General features: G+C 32.2%; 1 protein-coding gene across 1 annotated transcript; it reads right to left on the bottom strand.

Moving 5' to 3' along the window:
• Nucleotides 1–9,047: 9,047 nt before the first annotated feature.
• Nucleotides 9,048–11,196, bottom strand: LOC123223156 (auxin-responsive protein IAA14-like). Its single transcript, XM_044646253.1, has 5 exons — nucleotides 10,595–11,196; nucleotides 9,818–10,032; nucleotides 9,606–9,741; nucleotides 9,426–9,487; nucleotides 9,048–9,315 (listed from the first exon to the last, which is right to left on the bottom strand). Exons 1-5 carry the CDS (start codon nucleotides 10,882–10,884, stop codon nucleotides 9,278–9,280), a joined length of 741 nt encoding a protein of 246 aa, XP_044502188.1. The 5' UTR covers nucleotides 10,885–11,196; the 3' UTR covers nucleotides 9,048–9,277.
• Nucleotides 11,197–19,097: the final 7,901 nt, after the last annotated feature.

The raw sequence follows: 19,097 nt of genomic DNA, 5'->3' as shown, positions 1-19,097 counted from the left end.
TAGGGCTGTATTCTTAGTTTATGAAGAGGAATCAAGGTTTGTGTTTTGGTTAAATAGTGGTACAATTAGTTGGAAAAGTTCCAAAAAAAGTACAATGGCTAATTCTACAATTGAGTGTGAGTATATTACCCTCTCAGAAGTGGTTAAAGAGGTTGTATAGATAAAAAAGTTTATAATTGAACTAGGAGTGGTTTTAAGTATCACCGAGTTGATTAAACTCTATTGCAACAACAATGAAGCGATTGCTCAAGCAAAGGAGTCATGGTCTCATTAATGGTCCAAACACATACTCTAACGATATCACCTAATGATATACAAATAGCAAAGATTGATACAAATGACAAGTTGACTGATTTATTGACAAAATCTTTGTCACAGCAAAAGCATGATAGGCATATAATCGAGGTCAACATTAGATATATAATCGATTGGCTATAGTGCAAGTGGGTGATTGTTAAGGTAGGTTTGCTAGAGCCAATTGAATTTGGTATTTATGGACATAATTTTATATTAATAATTAATAAAAGGATTGCTTGTTATTTAATTCATATGTTGACTATATATATGATCGTACAAATACAAAGATTGATTATAGTTCTATTCTTGACTCTACGAATTGAGGATGAAGAGTATGATCTGTATATAGATGCATAACATTCAGGACTTGGTGCTGTCTTGATACAAAAAAGTAAGGTGATTACATATGTCTCCTATCAGCTGAAAGATTATCAAAACAATTACCTAACCCACGATTTAAAGTTAGTTGTAATGGTATTTGGTTTTAAGATCTAGAACCATTATTTGTATAGGGTGAAGACTAATGTATACATTGATCACAAAAGTTTGAAATACTTTTTTACTCAGAGACAATTGAATATGCGACAATGATAATGGTTAGAATTGGTCAACGATTATGATGTGGACATTAGGTACCCTCAAAGTAAGGCAAATGTAATGGTTGATGCTTTGGGTAGGAAGGTAATATTGTCTTAGATAATTGCATTTTTTGAGTTACAGTAGGATATCCTCTACGAGTAGAATAAGACAGTCATTGGGTTGTTAGTTGGATTAGACACTAAATCAACTCTATTGGATAAGAGCATGTAGCACCCATAAGTAAGCCTAAGGGTATTTTAGCTTTTTCTAGTTTTTAAATTTGGTGATTAATGACTTTCAAAGATACAAGCATGTGTATGGAGGCATACACGATCCTATATGGTCAGTAGAAAGTTAATTAGTGATCAGATTGTGATCACAACAAAACAGAAGGTTGCCTTTGTTATGTAACTGGACACACGGTCGTGTATGGTCTTATATATACCTGTGTATTGTGAACTAAAGATAAAATAAAAATGTGATAACCTAACTATCTTCGATTATCTTTCATAAATGCAAAAAATAAAGAGTGTAAGAGAGAGAAGAATTAGCCGTGCAAGGAAAACATTTTCACTGAAATCCAATTAAGTAAAATGGCTTCCCTTGTTTGACCATGAACTTTATGAAGTTTTTATGGTATTCACATGATCTAGAGTGATTTAGACATGATTGTGGTGATCTAATTGATGAAATGGATTTCATATGCGAATATGATGAGTTATATGCATGTCTAGTTTCTTGGTTATGTGTTTTGGCTTGAATGTTCATTGTTCTTAGATTTGATGCCATGAAATTATGTAACCTCTCCTAACCAATAGGTGTGTTACAGAAAAACAACAAGAGTTCCCCTATTTTAGAGGGCTCGGGGAATTTTTTTTTTATTATGCCTTGTAACACTCCTGATTAGCAATTCACACAAACCAGTCCTACCAACTGACTGGATTTTCATCAACTTAATCAAAATTAACAAAATAAATACTTAATAGTAACCATCATAAAAATTACCACCCACAGAAACTTTATAACCAATTTCAACGACTAGCCATATATATATATATATATACATAATCACATATATCCAATAATCAGAAAGATATATATACTCCCATGAGTATATACTATCCATCAGATAAAGGTATAGACACATTAATACAATAACTACATATATACATATAAGAACCAAAATGTGTGTATATATATATATATATATATATATATATATATATATATACACATATGCACCTTTATACGTCAAGGAGATATATATATATATATATACACATAAAGTCACATATACATATATATATGCACATAGACACCAAAAACATATAAATTGATAAAAATGTGGTGCCCTCCTCCCATAGCCTCATGTCTCGTTAGTGCTCCTTGGGAAGCTTTGCTGCAACTCTTTACCTGTAAAATATTAAATTAAATGGAGTGAGTGACCACGGCTTAATAAGAAAATCATACTCAATACTCAAAGCATTTCATACCAGTACTAATCTCTTCCATACTTAGTGTGTCTGGGCTATTCACATACAAAATAATCGATACGGAACACGCATTAACCACATATCATAATTCTCTTTATTCACACATTTATTCATTTCCTTACTATACAAATATGATTCATTCATTATGATTTATGCATGTATGAGTGTCATGACTTTTCTATTTTCTAATCGTACATCTTTCTTAACTCTTTATCAGCCACATAGGCTTATATACATGATTCTAATGCAAATGACTTTCATAAAATATTTGCTAATTTTTTTTTGGTTTGTCAAATATTTTCATTGATTGGGCTAGACTACATAGGACAGTACTCACAATCACCATATAAGGTACAATCCTCTCTTACACACATATTTCACTATTTTTTTTCTTTGTTGTCCACATAGTATAGCTGACATCTTTCTTTGTTGTCTATACAGTACAACTAAAATTTTTTTTGTTGTCCACACAGCACAACTGATATCTTTCTTTGTTGTCTACACAGTACAACTCACGTGTAAGGATTTTAAGCATGTTTTATGTTTTCCTATATTATATGAGTCATTATAAAACCAAAAACACTTGTTTTGCATTTTTTGAAAACAAGCATAACTTAGAAAATGTTTTTCCTCTTTCTTTTTTTTTCTGAAATCATGCATATGCTATGATTCCTCATGTATACATGTATAACCATAAGATGAAATATGTCCATTCATTGTTTTTCCTTAATCTTTTCAAGCCTCATCGAGCATCAAATTATTTTATCGTGTGTTTACATATATCTCATGCATTCTATATGAATATACATATTTATTATAATGGTTTTTACACATCATACACATAATTAAGCAAAATTAAGCTATATCACATAAAATGACACTTTTATCCTTATGGCCAAAAGTTATATGCCTACCCTTAGTGCAAATTATTCCATCAATTCATCATTTCTCACATACTCAATACACAAAATCAACGAAGCTAACCCGAGGAATAAGAAATGTCTAAAATACACTTATGGCAAAAAAATTACATCATAAGTCCTAATGAATTTCTTTATTCTTTTAAGTATAAATCACCTTAATTCTATACCCTACACACTTATACAAGTAAAGGTTATTTGAATAACCTAACTCTAATTACTTCAAGTATGTAAAGTATGAAATTCTTACATTTTCTTTGCTAATTAGGTGATTTAAGTCTGTCTTCCTTCTTTTCTTATTCCTAGCAACCTTAACCAACCAACAACATAATCATTTATAAAAACTCTAAACTTGACATCTCTTAAAAATTAAACTTTTTACCTTAAAACTTACCAGAATTGATAGATCTATACTTTTTATAGCTGGAGGCTCTAGACATTATGTGGTTTAGCTAGGTTTTTTAGTGAATTTTTGTTCGAAGAAAAACTTTAGTAAAATTATGGAGAATTCTCGGCCAAAGAAGAAGAAAATGAATAGTTTGATTGTTTTATAAGTATTTTGGACTAATTTACCCTTAACCTTCTCCATAAATGACTATTTTATCCTTAGCTAATTACCAAAAACCCTTAGCACCATTATATAATTTCAAGTGTGGCATTCAATTTACATTCCCACTTTGTCTCTTAAATCCTTCTAAAATGACCATTTTACCCCCTTTGAAAAGTATTGCTGATTTAGTGGTTTTAAATAATTCTTTTACAATTTCTTTAAACAATGAGTTATAAAATCAACTCTAGGGGTAATTTAGGAAGTAGAGTTTACTAACATACCTGATTCCAGGTGTTATAAATTATGTATATATGCATTATGGTTAAATGAACGGTGGAAACAATATGTTTAGGATGCTTAGAGGCTTTTGCTTGTGCATTGGTTGTGAGAGTATCACCAAAATTGTAATTAGAGAGGTGTAAAAACCCTAAGACATGATTAAGTGCCATAAATTTTGAAAGTCCAAAGATCTTATGCTCACTCTAAGGGAAAATATGCACGACCATATGGTATGGGACACACGCCTAGGTATGACTTTCAAAAAGTGGATGACGTGCGTCAAAAGACACGTGGCTTACACATGTGGATCATCATGCATAAAAGTGTGTCTAAGTCAACTCCTCGTGTGCATCTGCTCTATGCATAGTCGTGTGTTAAGTGACATACACCTTTGTTCATGGGTTAAGAGGCATATGGTAATAGGTGGAGAAGCACACGACTGTGTACCCCTAGACAAAGATAAAGGATGATTATACCCCTAGCTATATGCATAAAAGGGAAGAGTTAAGTAAAAAGAATAATAAGCTATTAGAGGAAAAGAAATTCAAGAAAGGCATAGATGAGGTGCACAATAGTTTTCACCAGGGCATCAAATATGCCAATTTCAGCTTGGGTCTTAACAACTTCCATAGACGATCTATGTCAAGGCACTAAGGTGTCATAGTGTGATCACATTTAGCTTATAAGTAGAATGCAAGTTTTACCATTAGTTATTTATAATAGTTTTGGGCACCTAAAAGTCACCACTTACTGAGTTTTACTCATACATTTTCTTTCGTATGTTTACAAGTAGAGCTGAGTAATGGGGCAAATGGGGGATCCAATGGTCTAATTAGCAGTTGCATGAGGAAAAGGGTCTTTTGTTACTCAATTTTCATTGGACATATAGTTTATTATTTTTATTACTATCATTTTTATTATTTTCATTGTTATTAGTATTTTCAGACACATGATATCATATGAGTATTGATTAATAAAGTGTTTTTATTACATTACCTTTTTACACGTTTTATAATTATGATAATGCATTAAAGTTTCCAAATAGTTCAGTTGTGTATGCCTCTTTTGGTATATTCCCCTCAAAGATATATATTTGGAGAGGGGTGTTATAGATCAGGACTAGGCAGCTACCGATGAGTGGTATACCCAAATGATATAATAAGTTGTTGATGAACTTGAACCAAATTTTTGAGTGGTTGATAGTGTTTTGAGATTTAAGGAATGAGTCTGTGTTCCCCAAGATGATGACTTGAGAAGTTGAATTTTGGCATAGGTGCATTAGTGCACTTTACACTGCCCACCCTGGGAGTGTAAAGATGTTCAATGATTTGAGGGCATACATTATGTGCATTTAAAAAGAAACATAACCTAACTGCCCTTTTTTATAAAAAGGATTATTATTGTTGTTGTGGGTTTTATCATGAATTCCACATATCATCCTATAATTCTAGCAGATTTTATAGTATGGTTTTAGTCTCCAATTTAGTTCATGTTATGTAGATACCGAGATTCAAGCTTACATTTGATTCTAGGAGTTACTTGAAATCTATCTCAATCAATGGAAGTTAAAAGAATCGTCTTTAAACAGGTATATTCTATAAACACCCTTTGAGTGTTAATAACATAATTGTAAAAATATTTATCCTACAAGAGCTATCCAAAAGAGATTTTTGTGGTATATTTGTTTATTAATTAAATTTTTTAAATGCTATTCCACTACCCAAATGTTGTAAATTTTCTACAGTGGTATCAGAGTCAACCTCAAGGAATTAATTCATAAAATTATACCCATGAATTTATTTAATGTGATTACGCATTTTTAATTATTGATATTGAATGTTTTTATTATAAATTGTAATTGGATCTTATAAAATTGTTGTTGCAATTTTATGATTGAGGCTACTATTAATTTATAATTATTGGTTGATGTTTTGTTGTTGCAAAACATTTGAGGTCATATAAAGAATGTAAATTTGTGTTAAATTTATCGAATTTTAGTTTCTTAAATTTTTGGAAGATGATGGATTTTCATGATTGGTTTAATTGACCTAGCTAATTAATTAATTTAAACTTGTTTGCAAAAGCGAAGAGGAGAATTAATTCAATAGGATCTCGACCTACTAAGAGGTCTACCAAGATTTTTCAAGTCTAACGGATAAGCTTGTTGACTTGAATAAAATAGTGAGAACATTTATTTAATAAAAGACCATGTTAAATAAATATAAAATTAAAATATGACTTCTTTTTTTAAGAATAGACATAACACACGACCTAATATTTGACAAGATATTCAAAAATAAGTTTGGGTTGGATGCAAAACACCTCGATTGGTATCGATGTCTATAGACTGTACTAAAAGAGAGGAGAATCTCGTATGTTGTCACACAAGATTTACCAGTTGTTCCCAAGCTTAGCACTAAAATGAGGGAATTTAATCCTTACAAGAAACACAAAAATGGATGACAAGGGAATTTGACCCAGAATGATGTTTTGTCAAAACAAAATTACTCTATTTCAAGTTAATACTAATAATTTTCTTATTGTTTCTTTATATGATCAATTGTAGTGATAAAAAAATAAAATATCATTATCAAAAATCCAAATAAGTGTACAATTTTAACTTCAAAATAATTCAACTGATAACTAATAAGATTAACAACTACTTATCAAATATCTAAGAAATTTAATTTCCAATCCATGATCCATGTGACTGAAATAAATATTAAAACCATTAACAAATATATGAATATTACACACTAAATATAATAAGTTCAAATCAGTACTATTTATAACACACCAACAAAAAAATAAAAATAATAAACTACAAATATTTTGTTTACAAGTACACCAAAAAGAGTTATTAAATTAAAATTAATATCTTTGGGTGATGCAATACCAAGTTTTTTGTTGATTTGAATTAGAGAATAAAGATTTTGTGAATTGAAACTTTTTCTGTAATGAAGATTTTTTACTATTATAATGTTATGCAATATTTTGTTTGAAATTTTTGAGTTAGTTTAAGTCAATTTGGGTTGGCTTCTTGACCATCTTCTCTTGCATTACTTCTTTTGCAAATTTATTTAGGAGAGTTTATGAAATTATATGGTAGAAGGTTTAGTGTCCAGCCTTGGGAGGATTATATAGACAATATTGTGGTGGACTGGGGAGCCTCCAACATAAAAGACCTAATGAGCAAAATGGTTCTCGGAGCTTCCACCTATGCGATATGGAGGGAAAGGAATAATATAAGCTTCTCTGGTCATGCTCTTTCCAAAGAAATTATATTCACAAGAGTTTATTGTTCTTGTAGAGACAAAAGGGCTTATTTTTCTGAATTTAGTCTTACAATGGAGAATGAAAGAATTGCTAAGGCATGGGCCTTCCTAATTGCATTCTCAAGTCTAAAGAGAAGAGATGAAGGTCGAGTGTTGTTGGTTGACTAGAGAGGTGGTGTTTTTTAACATTGTGTTTTGTTTTGTAGGGTATTGGTTAATGAATGATCTACCTATGAAGCATATGGTGCATCAAAGTATTTCTACGAAGAAAAGGTTGTTACCCCTAAAGAAGCTTTTTAGGCATCTCCTCCTATGAATCTAGTTGGCACGGTTGGAAAGACTATGGCATGGCTGAAATGAAAAAGCTTGGCATGGTTGGAAGGCTTGAGAGCACGGTTGGAATGACAAGTGATTAACATGATTGGAACGCTATAGAGCACGACTGACAAGTTATTTTGAAGATCACGACTAGAAGGTTTAGTGGCACAGTTGGAACGAAGAAGCTTGGCATGACTAGAAGGCTTGAGAGCATAACTGGAATGAAAAGAAATTGGCACAGTTGGAAAGCTACAAAGCATGACTAGCAAGTTTTCTTGAAGATTATGGCTGGAAGGTTCAATGGCATGGCTGGTAAGTCTTGTATTGGTCATGACTAGATGATTTCTTGCAGATTTGTCAAAGGACTTCCTTGACCTAACTTCTTGATGACTTTGAGAAGATTCATATCGAAGAAGAAGATCAACGAAGGGAACCTTTTCCCTAGCATGAAGATCCAAGGAATTGCAAGCTTGTTTGTGTTGTTTCTATGAAGATGCTTAGATTGTATATTTATGTAAATTGGCATATAAGCACTATCATAATTCAAAGTGTGATAGTTTGGATAAGAGGATGGCTTGTGCTTATATTTTTTGCTTTCTTCTCTTGCAAACTAGCGAAGCATCCTAGTGGTGTGGTTGTTATGGTTGGTCATTAGTTTGGGCGTTGGTGGCCTTGTTTACCATTGCCAAGCTTAGGTTGTTTGCCGGGGGCCCTTTGGGGCTTCGGTATTGCTTTGTCTATAATACTTTCTTGCATAGAAAAAAAAAATTGGATTGGCTTCATATCAATTCAAATACGACTCCATTTTTTTTAGGTCATTTCAACCACAACCCCAAATTACTTTTCATATCGGAAATCATTATCTTAAGCAATTTTTTTTTGTGTCATGAATATAGTATCAGGTTAATGAATCGTATTAAATTTTGCCAAGTCTAGATCCAAGATATATATTTACTTATATGCTATAAAATTGATTTATGTACATACATAAAATCGAAACTCCAAACTACAAAATTTTTAAATGATTATCTAAATTATGATACTTAGAAATAATATATTTGAATAATGGTATGGCCAAATTCATATTTTGATGCATGGAGACAGAAATCTATACTCAAATCTATGACAATAAATCAACAACCCTAAACAAACGGACAATATATAAATGCTCTATCAAACTGCACATGATTTTGCTCGCTTATTCAACAATAATAATAATTATTATTATTATTCAAAGAATCCCTTGAAGAAAATAGAATAAACAATTACATTAAATAATTAAATAACATTAATAATAATAATAAACAGGTACACCATCATAATTATTTTTCATCATAAAGCAAGCCATTAACACTAAACAAGCCAATAATTAAAACAAAACCAAAGTCTGAATTTGTAACGTAACATAAAAGTTATTATTTTGTTTCTTTCCACAATAAAAATACTCAAGTATCTCACATTTAATTTATATAACAAAGCATAATTAATAACACATAAACTTCCTGCTCAAATTTCATTTATCTCTGATACTTGGTCCTTTAATTCATTTAGAGAAGGCCATCTCACTTAGCTTCCGTTCTTGAATTTCTCCATGGATCTCGGAGCTAAAAATCCCATAAAAGTTTTATTATTAATAAAGTTTATTAAAATCGATCCCAACTTGGTTCACTGCTACAAAGTAATCAAAACTTTTGTTTATTAAATTTATGCTTACCAATTCCAATGGCCTCGGTGCTTTTCATTATACGTAACCTCTTGCATGATTCAACAAACATACTGAGTATAATCGAGAATTGGGTTGGTAATTAGTATTAATGATCATAATTAACATATTAACTATGAGATGAGTGTTTTTATTCCGTGGGATAAGGAAATTGAAATAGAAGTTAATTACCCCCATGGGACATCTCCAACAAGCATCCAGTCACCATCCCTGTCTTCATATGTAGGAACATAATCAGAATCATTCAAGAGATCCATAGGCTTGCTCTCATTCATAAAGTCTTTCATCCCTTGGGATCCACAATTTCCTTCAATATGTATAATTAATTTCATCAAAATTAGCAATAAATTAAATTATCTTTAATTAGAAATTGATTTGCATACCAATAGTGGTTAAGGAGCTGAACATTTTGCCTAAGGCATCACAGAGATCTTGGTAATTCTTATACATCTTCAAGTCCACTTTCCTGAGATAAGGTGCACCATCCATGCTCACCTTCACAAAAGAACCACTACCACTTTCCTCAGGGCTGCTCTTCTGGACAGCTAGCATGTTCTTCCGAAATGCTCGAACCGGCGGCCAACCCACCACCTGTGCCCTGAAATTCATAAACGTACATTTACCAAGATTAATTGAAGTAAAGGAGACTGGAAATTCAATTATGTATGGCTAATTTGGCATAATTTTTAGTATAACATAGAGATTACTATTAGTCTCAATTTTGTTGAATATGATAGATCTGTTCATAGAATTGTTATTAAACACACCATTTTCATTCTAAAATTTCAGGAATTATTATCTTCTGTTTGATTCAATTGAATGTTCAGAAAAAGAAGGAACTTCAAATAATATATATGCAAAATAAATTTAATTTCTCTCTATTATATATATTAAGATACAAAAATGTTATTTTAATAATTCCTTATATTGTTCTTATATATTTTTGTTTTTCCTTCACTTGTTATTACTACAAGATTTAAAGTACCCTTGAAAGGATGATTGAAAAAATCACTGTCTCTTTCTTCGTCTCTCTGTGACACTCAAGAAAATACAGGCGTATCTTAAACTAACCCTAATGAGTTAATCGTGGCATACTCATAACATAAGGAAACTGAATTCAGTAGTAGAAGAGAAAGAAAGAAAGAAAAGTAAAAACTTACTTAGCAGGAGGCTTGGCGGGATCAGCGGCAGAAGGAAGAAGATGATTCTTCACCTTCTCATTCGGATCCGTTTCACAACTCTCCTTGGGCTTGGACGAAAGATTCAGCTTCAAATCAACAGTCTCAGAGAACCCTCTCTTCCTCGCAGCAGCACCTCCTTCTCCTTCACAACCCCCACCATTATTCCCCGGCAATCCTAGCCTCAGCTCCGTGGACTCAAACTCCAGCTTCTCCTTCTTACCAACTTCACCCCCATTTTCGCCATCTTTAGCCCTCCTTCCACCTTCCATAACAGATTTTTCTCTCTCTAAACCCACTTTTGCTTTCAGAAAGTTTTTCAGTACTATTTATTAATTAGATTTGTCGTTTTTTTTTTTTTCGTTTTTGTACTTGAAATGAAATGAAAGTGGCTAGAAGGCTTTATGAAATTGAAGAAGTGATCATAACAGGAACCTTTTTTCGGAAGAGGTGAGTTTCTGAGCTTGGGTGGGTATTAATATATGGATGATTGCATTGTTTTTCCGAGTTCGGTTACTGGGATTTTGACACTGTTCACTTTTATGGGTTGAATTATTCTGTATCTTTCAGTGATAGATGACGAAGTTCTGATGTTATAGCAGCCTATGATTGCTATCAGAACGGAGTAAGACTGTTGGCCTATTGCCATTTTAACTAGGGTTTGGCCCACCCTGTTTCTCTTTTGTCCTTCTTATTATATCGATAACGATCACAATGGAGAACTTGTTTTGGCATTCTCCATCATCCATTTACGAGAAACCGTAAATTATGAGAAATGCAAAAGCTGAAAGTTTCTGCAAATCAATTAATTTCCATTGATTGGCTGGAGTTGTTAATGCATAGAGATATAATGAAATGAAATGGCCAGCTGATATAGTAGCTGCCAAATTTTGAAACTGGGGAAATCAAATTAGTTAACCAAGTGGGCTGAAGTGATTACTTATTCGTTTTACAGCTTCATGGTTTTGATTCTCAAGGATTTTAGGGCACGAAGTTTTACCTACATCCGAATCTTCCAAAACCAACAAAAGTCTGAAAATGGGATTTAGCTATATAACATGAATATGATCTCTGAGTCAGGTTGTATTAACATCCATCAAAATCACTTTATGGAGACAGGATTCAGACCTAAATTAGGTCTCTTTTAGACGTCTCTTCAAACTAATCGCCATTACATTTTGTGTTTATTTCATGGGCAAGAAAGACATAACAAAGAAATTTACTTGCTGAAATTATTTATGGTTATAATCTGGATGGTGTAAGTTTTCAACGGCTTTAGTACCTGAAAGAATCGTGTGTAGAAAAGAAGAAAGATGAAGCAATTACTTGACAGTCTCAATGAAATTAAAAGGAAATAATAATGCATGCGGAAACGAAAAGCAGTGTTGGGACTAAATTTGCATGCATAAAATTGTGGGAGGTTGTGGAGAAGCGTACGGTTTGGTGACATGAAAAATAAATAATTAAGAAAGGAGAAACTGGGACCCAAGTTAAGAAAAAGCATGTGATGAGATTCACAGAAGTGGGCACATGAAGATGTAGGGCTCGTGCCTATGTCGCCTAAATCTCTTACCCTATGCCATGTGCGCCGCTGCAGGGCATCCCACTCACCCACCCACTCTTTTTTTTCCTATTTAATTTACCGTATAATTATTTATATATAATTTATTACAATATTCTATATTTAATAATGGGAAAATTAAATTAAATGTCCAAAATTCATGTGTCTACAGTGGAAATGTTTACTTTTAAAAGACTTGAACATAAATGCCTAAAATTGAAATTATTTAAACAAAAATACTCAAATATTTTTAAATAATATAAAAAATACCTTTCATACCTTCTATATAAATTTTAACCCTTGTGTCTTCTATATAAATTTTAATCCTTATATTTTCTTCACACCATTCAAATTTTCAATTTCATTAACCTAACATTGAGAGTTCAACTGGAAGAAAACAAGTTTATGTTTTTGAATTCAATTAGTAGAAAATTGATTTGTGATATCAAAATATTTATATGAATTTTGACCCAAAACTTTATTTATCCGTTAATTCAAAATTGTGTTTTAAATACTTATATAGAATTATGCATAAAATTTGTAATGTTAGAAAAATATAGGGGGTATTTCAATATTATAATTATAGGGGTGAAATGATATTTTATAGTGTGTGTGTGTGTTATTAGATATTAGATAATGTATAGGGGTGAAATAATATTTTACAATGAGGGGGTTATTATACATTATACCATGCATAAGGTGAAGGGATAATTTACAATGTGGGGTTAAATGATCTTTATCAATGTATCGAGTACAAAAATTCTGCCTAAAATTGGAGGGTTAAATTGATATTTTCCAAACTTAGATGTAAATTTGATATTTAATGATATAGGGGTAAAGTGATAAATTATGCTTTCGGGGTAAATTGATATTTTATAAAATTTGTGTCGAATTAATCAGAATATATTTTTAATTATAATTTCAAATAAATTTTTGGAATACGTGTAACTATAATAGGTGTAATAGATAAATATTTTCTCACAAAACTCTTAATCCCTAAAACCTTGTAATTCAAACCCTCTTGAAGTCTGAAATAGCGGATTATGCTTCAGTTTTTTATTAAGAAGAATGGATTGAAAGTATTAGAACAAAATGGAATATGTTGGAGGTAATAGAAGAGTAGTTAAAATTCCAAAGAAAATGACATTTGAGTTATTGACCCAATTGTTGAGTGAAAAGTGTCATATGATCGACCCTTGAACAATATTCAACTATGCGCCAAAATATCTCAACCTCAAATATCTTGTCAAAATACAAAATGATGAAGAGGTAAGGTCTTATTAACTCGTCTATCTACATCATAGAAGGTATTCTAGTTTTTGTTACGACTACTCTTATCAAAATACAAGGAGCAGTAATAAAGCAATGGCTACAATGATAGTGATGATGATTATCATTATGATGATGGCTTCGTAGAGGTTGAAAATGTTGGGTTAAATCTGAAACAAGAATTTGATGAGATAGACTTTGAAAATTTTCATGATGATGTATTGTATACTCCTAAAGAATGAGTTCGTGCAGACAAAAAAAGGGTTTCGAATTGGGTGACTTCGATGAGAAAGATATGGTTGATATTTCTTTTGATGAGTCAAAGTTTGAGAAGAAGACACATGTTAACTATGATACAAGTTGTCTCCAACTTGCAAATTCTATGTATGATGGCAACAATTATGTTGGACCATATGTTAAGAATATCCTAATTGTTTAATTTAAGTGGCTACTTGATTTTTCTCCCTAGTCGTCAACATCAACTGGTCCAAGATTGATGAGAGAGGGGAATTTTTTAAAAATTGGTGACATATTTAGTAATAAAAAACATTTGAAAGATGTAGTGAGCTGACTTACACTTGAGAATGGATTCCAATACAAAGTGTACAAGTCAGATAAGGGGAGATGGGAAGTAAGATAATGTAGTCGATCCTCCATATGAGTAATATTATCCTTCAATCGATTCTCCATATAAGTAATCATATCATCCAGATGGTCCAAGATAAAATTGCCTTTTTGAGCCAAGGTAACATCAAAGTAGCACATGGAAGGCTATCGTGCATTGATGTGAGATCGATTAAAGTGGACTTAGTGGCAAGGGATAAAATGAGGGATACAAGTAATGTGCGCTTGGTGGTAAGGAGCATAACAAGGGCGACAACTATAGTGGATCAGTGGTAAGGGGCTAAACGTGAGCAGGATTAATGCCTTGAAGAAGCAACTTCAAGAGGAGTTGATGCTACTTCCCCTGATAAGGAGGATGTCAATGAAGAAAACTATGCATCTGACATTCCCATGTAGCAAACAATGTTAGTATACTGCTATGTGGCCTTCTTGTATGGAGATGTAACAAGCAGGAAATTAACATCATCCTGCTTATTAAATTATATCAATTTCCATTTTTGCAAGGTAATTAATAAATAATTAATCAATTAAGAATTACTTATCGTATATCTTTTGAATATAGTTTGATATCATTCCATCTCAGGATATCTCTCGTCTGTCATCTCAACTTGTCAAAAACACGTAAGATGCCATCAAATCTATCTAATCCTATAGTGTATCGAGTGCCTCATATTTCTAAAATTGCAATATCAACATCAATGTGTTAATTCTATCAATTACAACTACAGTGAATATTGTTTTCCCAATCACAAAAAATATTTACAATGATACACTTTCTTGGAATGCAAGCAGATACCCCATGATATTATACTTTTTAATCTTCTTTTGGTCACTAGTGTTAGAGTTCGAGAATGACCTCTCAATGCAATGGGACATGGATCAGTATGTCATCTCCTACACCCATACACCTTATAGGTAAGAATCAAATTCATCCGAATGATCAACCAACTAAAGAACCTATTGGACTATCATTTTTCAACTATAGTTCCCTAGTAACTATTAGGGCTAATCGAACTTGACATTTATGGATGTAATTTTATATTAATAATTAATAAAAGAATTGATTGTTATTCACTTCATATATTAACTATTTTATGATTGTACGAATAACATGTTCTTAGAATGATAGAACTATGATAAGGGAATTAGACGAATGACTGTGAGAACCCTATGTATGCATTAAGTGGTCATTCTAGAAACCTTTATAATCTCAACATTACAATAAATAAAGGCACATGTAATGATAATGAAATTGTCATAGTGTTGATCAACCCTACTAAAAATGACGATAATTCTTACATGTCAAAACAGTTATAGACAACTTGGTGTAACACGTGGGTACACATTGTAGATGTGTTCATCAAATTGACTTGACAGAGGATATCCATATAGATGATTGCTCTAGTGTCTATGGAATAAATCCTTTGAACACCACAAACACATGTGATCCTTTGACTTGATGTTGCTAGACTGTCTTGTGTAAAGATTGGTATGGTTTGACACTATCTAATGTGCCATCATCAATAGGGTAATTAAAAGGTAGTAATCGATGATATTGTGGGTTACATGGACGCTATGATTGATTGATAAAGGATTTGTCGCTCTAAAACACAAGGTGACGCGAAACTTGATGATTTGATGCAAGACCTAATTTCCAAGAAGATATTTTCTCTAGGATTGAATTGGTTTTATCAATTAAATGACCCTTGACCCAAATCGATATGAAATCAAACAAACCTTGGAATAGTTAATGGTGAACGCCATAAGACAAATCTTGATAAGTTCAAAGAGTGATAATTCAACAGTAAGAGAACTATGCAAAAGTTGGCCAAAGATCCATTCCTCATTAAAAAATTAAGTTTTTGTAGTGCAATACCAACTTAACCCTAAAACTACCCATGACCCAATGGACTTTCAAACTTCCAAGCCCATTACCTAATTAGTTACCCAAATACTAATTAAATTAATAGTAAGTATGTCAATTGGGCTTAATAAAGTTTGGCCTGATCACAAACAAGAGCAAAATCGTAAAAACCAAAAGTCCTAAATTTGATAGAATAAAAACTATCTGATACACACTAAAACAATCTTTATTTGGCCTAAAAACTTAGGTACAATTGGCAAAGTGGGTCATCGTTATAGAGCTTGAAATGAGCTTCACGTTGATATACTATAAGCCCCATAACTCTTCCCAGATCAAAAGTTATGACAGTTCAAAGTCCATCTGCGCACTTTAGATTAGATTTCTTCATAGGCTTGGGCCTGAGTCAAGTTTACCTCTCTGTTGGCTCTTTCCAGCATCTAGTCATCTTGAGTGAGTTGGTTTTAGTCTTTAAACCCTCAACGAGCCCTTTTAAGGCCTATTGCACCTTCTCAGCTCTGCTCCTCGTAATTGGCCTAATCGGAATATGTAGCAGATCTCTTTACTAGCTCGATGCTTCCACGATGCCTCCATCACAAGGAAAGATATCTTATATGAGAATACTGAATGACATCTATGACAACTTAAATTTGTGGCCACAATGGGATGAGGTTATAGCCTAATCCATGTTAGTCATTGACGTATATTAGTTCATATCAATAAATTATTGAGATAAACACTTTTGTATGTCTCAACCTTGAGAGATATTGGTTGATAACAAGATTGAATTGCACGTAACTGTGATATTGTAAAATCTGAAAAGATGTATACTGACATTTTGTCATCTAGGTGGCCATGATGGTTTGGTAGAGGTCAATCTTGGTTTGTGTTTGATTTGATATGGATCTAGACACTATCAATTCAATAGAAATTTTATGGGTTACATGTATATAGGGGTTGATTCGAACCCAGAGGTAAAGATTATTTAGTGATAATCCTGATGTTTAGGGAGAGAGTGAACTCATTGAAAAACTAAGTTTGCCTATTTAAGTTGAGGAACCCAGTTGACTGTGCTTTGACCAAGGTATACTTGGTGTGCATGGTGCTGACTAGCACCATGAAAATAAAAGGCATGGCACAACTGGACAAAAGATTAAAAAATAAATACAGATATAAAGGCTTGCACGGTTGGACAAAAGAATATCCACCCATGGAATGCTTGAAACATGTCAACTATGCATGTTTACATGCCAATAGTGCATGTACGTGTTGAAGGTGTCAGGTTTGTTTGAAATTCTTGCCACATTCAGACACTTACACTATATAAAGTGTGCGTTTAAATCAAAAAATAAACAAAATTAAAAAAGCAAAAAACCCAGGCCATGAGTTTTATGTTTTTCCTCTCTCTGTCTTGTGAACACATTAGTCCAATCAAAAAGCGCTAGTAGCCTCTTCACCTAGATTACCTTTCTCATGTTCGTTCTCTGCATGGATACCAAGACATTGCCTTGAGGATTGGATAATGTTCAATCTCAAGCCACGCGAAGATTTAGAAGAGTCATCAACATACGTATGAATTCTAAAACACCTTATAAGTGTTTTACATGTTCATGAACATATGTCTAAAATAAGTATTTTGGTTAGAATTTTTTAGATTGTTTGATTTGAAAAATATTTTAAATTTTGTTATGTTGTCGATTATTTATGCCTTAAAAACCCTATAGTGATATCAGAGCCACTGTTTAGCATATTTTCATGAAAATATATACCTGTTGTTAGTTTTGATTGATTTTAGATGTTGATTGTATGTAATCAAATTAATCAAAACTGTTAAAATTTATAAAGATGATTTGCAATTGTGTTGTTGCACGATTTTTTTAGTACCGTGTACAATGTAAATTGTGTTAAATTGTTGGGTGATGACTTCTGAATTTTGTTTAAACTTTGTTGATATTGTAGGTTTAATTTTTGGTTAAAAGTCATAGGGTTTTGGTCTTGCACAAAATTAGCTTCGAATCTTGTTGATTGCATGATTCGAGGATTGCCATTGGTATGAGTATGATTTACGTGTTGTATTCCCTCACCCCAATGATAAGCGTATCAAAAACTGGGTAGTTTTCTAGATTTTTTGTCACTAAAAAACCCAATAAGCTGAGACTGGAATTTAAGGCATGATGCACGGGTGGACCAATTTTTGGTCCAATTGTAGTTAGAACAATTTTTATCCAACCATGCCTATCTCGTGGTGCCTTGGCAACATATGATTTGCATGGCTGGACAAAGTTTTTGTCCAACCATGCCTCTTTCTTGGTGTTTTGCACCATATGTTTTGTATTTTTCCAACCATGCCTTTTTCTTGGTGGTTTCCACCATATGTTTTGTATGGCTATACCAATTTTTGTCTAGCCATGATCTATCCTTAGTGTTAGCCACCTTGACTTTTTCCAACCATGCCCAAGTCATGACTCTAACCGTGTAATATTTTAGAATTTTGGTAAATTCCAGATACATGGTTGGACATCATATCGCACACCTAAAAAAGTTAAAAGTTATGATTTAATCATGTTTTATCAAATTTGGACTAAATTGATATTTTATTAAACTTTGGGGTTTGGATAAAATTTTGTAAAACTTTATGGACCAAAAGAATTTGACATTTTGGATAATAATAATTAAAATTTAAAATTTTAATTGGTATGTATAGTATGGATATATGTATACATAGTGTCTAGTACACAACTAAAGAACCTTATAGATGTTTTATATTTTATTTTATTTTTCATTTTTTAGTTGTAATTCTAAAATAGCATCTGCATGTCCTGTCTTTATCCACTTCCTTTTTTTAGAATAGGTTATTTTTATTTTTTTAGAATTCTATAATGAAGAAATAAAGTCGTGTAATAATTGAAGATTGGAGACGAAAGCACAAGTGCGAAGACTTGAAGGTAAAGATTCAAATAGATTGACTAGACAAACTCCTATTGACTTGACTGATTTGACATTAGTTATGGTTATGTGTTGGCATAGTTTTATTTTATGTTATAGAATGTATGTAAAGGTTTTATTTTACAAGTATCACCAAACATATGGCTTGAAATTTGATGAGACTAAATAATAAAACCCTCAACTTAAATATTAAGTTGGTGTCTTCCAACATGACACCCTAATCA

The sequence above is a fragment of the Mangifera indica genome, chromosome 8, assembly GCF_011075055.1.
Source record: "Mangifera indica cultivar Alphonso chromosome 8, CATAS_Mindica_2.1, whole genome shotgun sequence".
In the NCBI taxonomy this organism is placed as follows: Eukaryota; Viridiplantae; Streptophyta; class Magnoliopsida; order Sapindales; family Anacardiaceae; genus Mangifera; species Mangifera indica.
The sequence above is the reverse complement of the archived record's forward strand: the minus strand, read 5'-3'. Positions and strand labels throughout refer to the sequence as shown.

Bases quoted from the DNA above. Each gene is read 5' to 3' on its own strand.
- LOC123223156 (XM_044646253.1), bottom strand. From the start codon at position 10,884: ATGGAAGGTGGAAGGAGGGCTAAAGATGGCGAAAATGGGGGTGAAGTT. The intron at 9,488-9,605 runs GTAATTAACTTC...GATTATACTCAG, and splicing joins GTTGGAGATGTCCCATGGGG to TATGTTTGTTGAATCATGCA. The intron at 9,316-9,425 runs GTAAGCATAAAT...TGGGATTTTTAG, and splicing joins CACCGAGGCCATTGGAATTG to CTCCGAGATCCATGGAGAAA.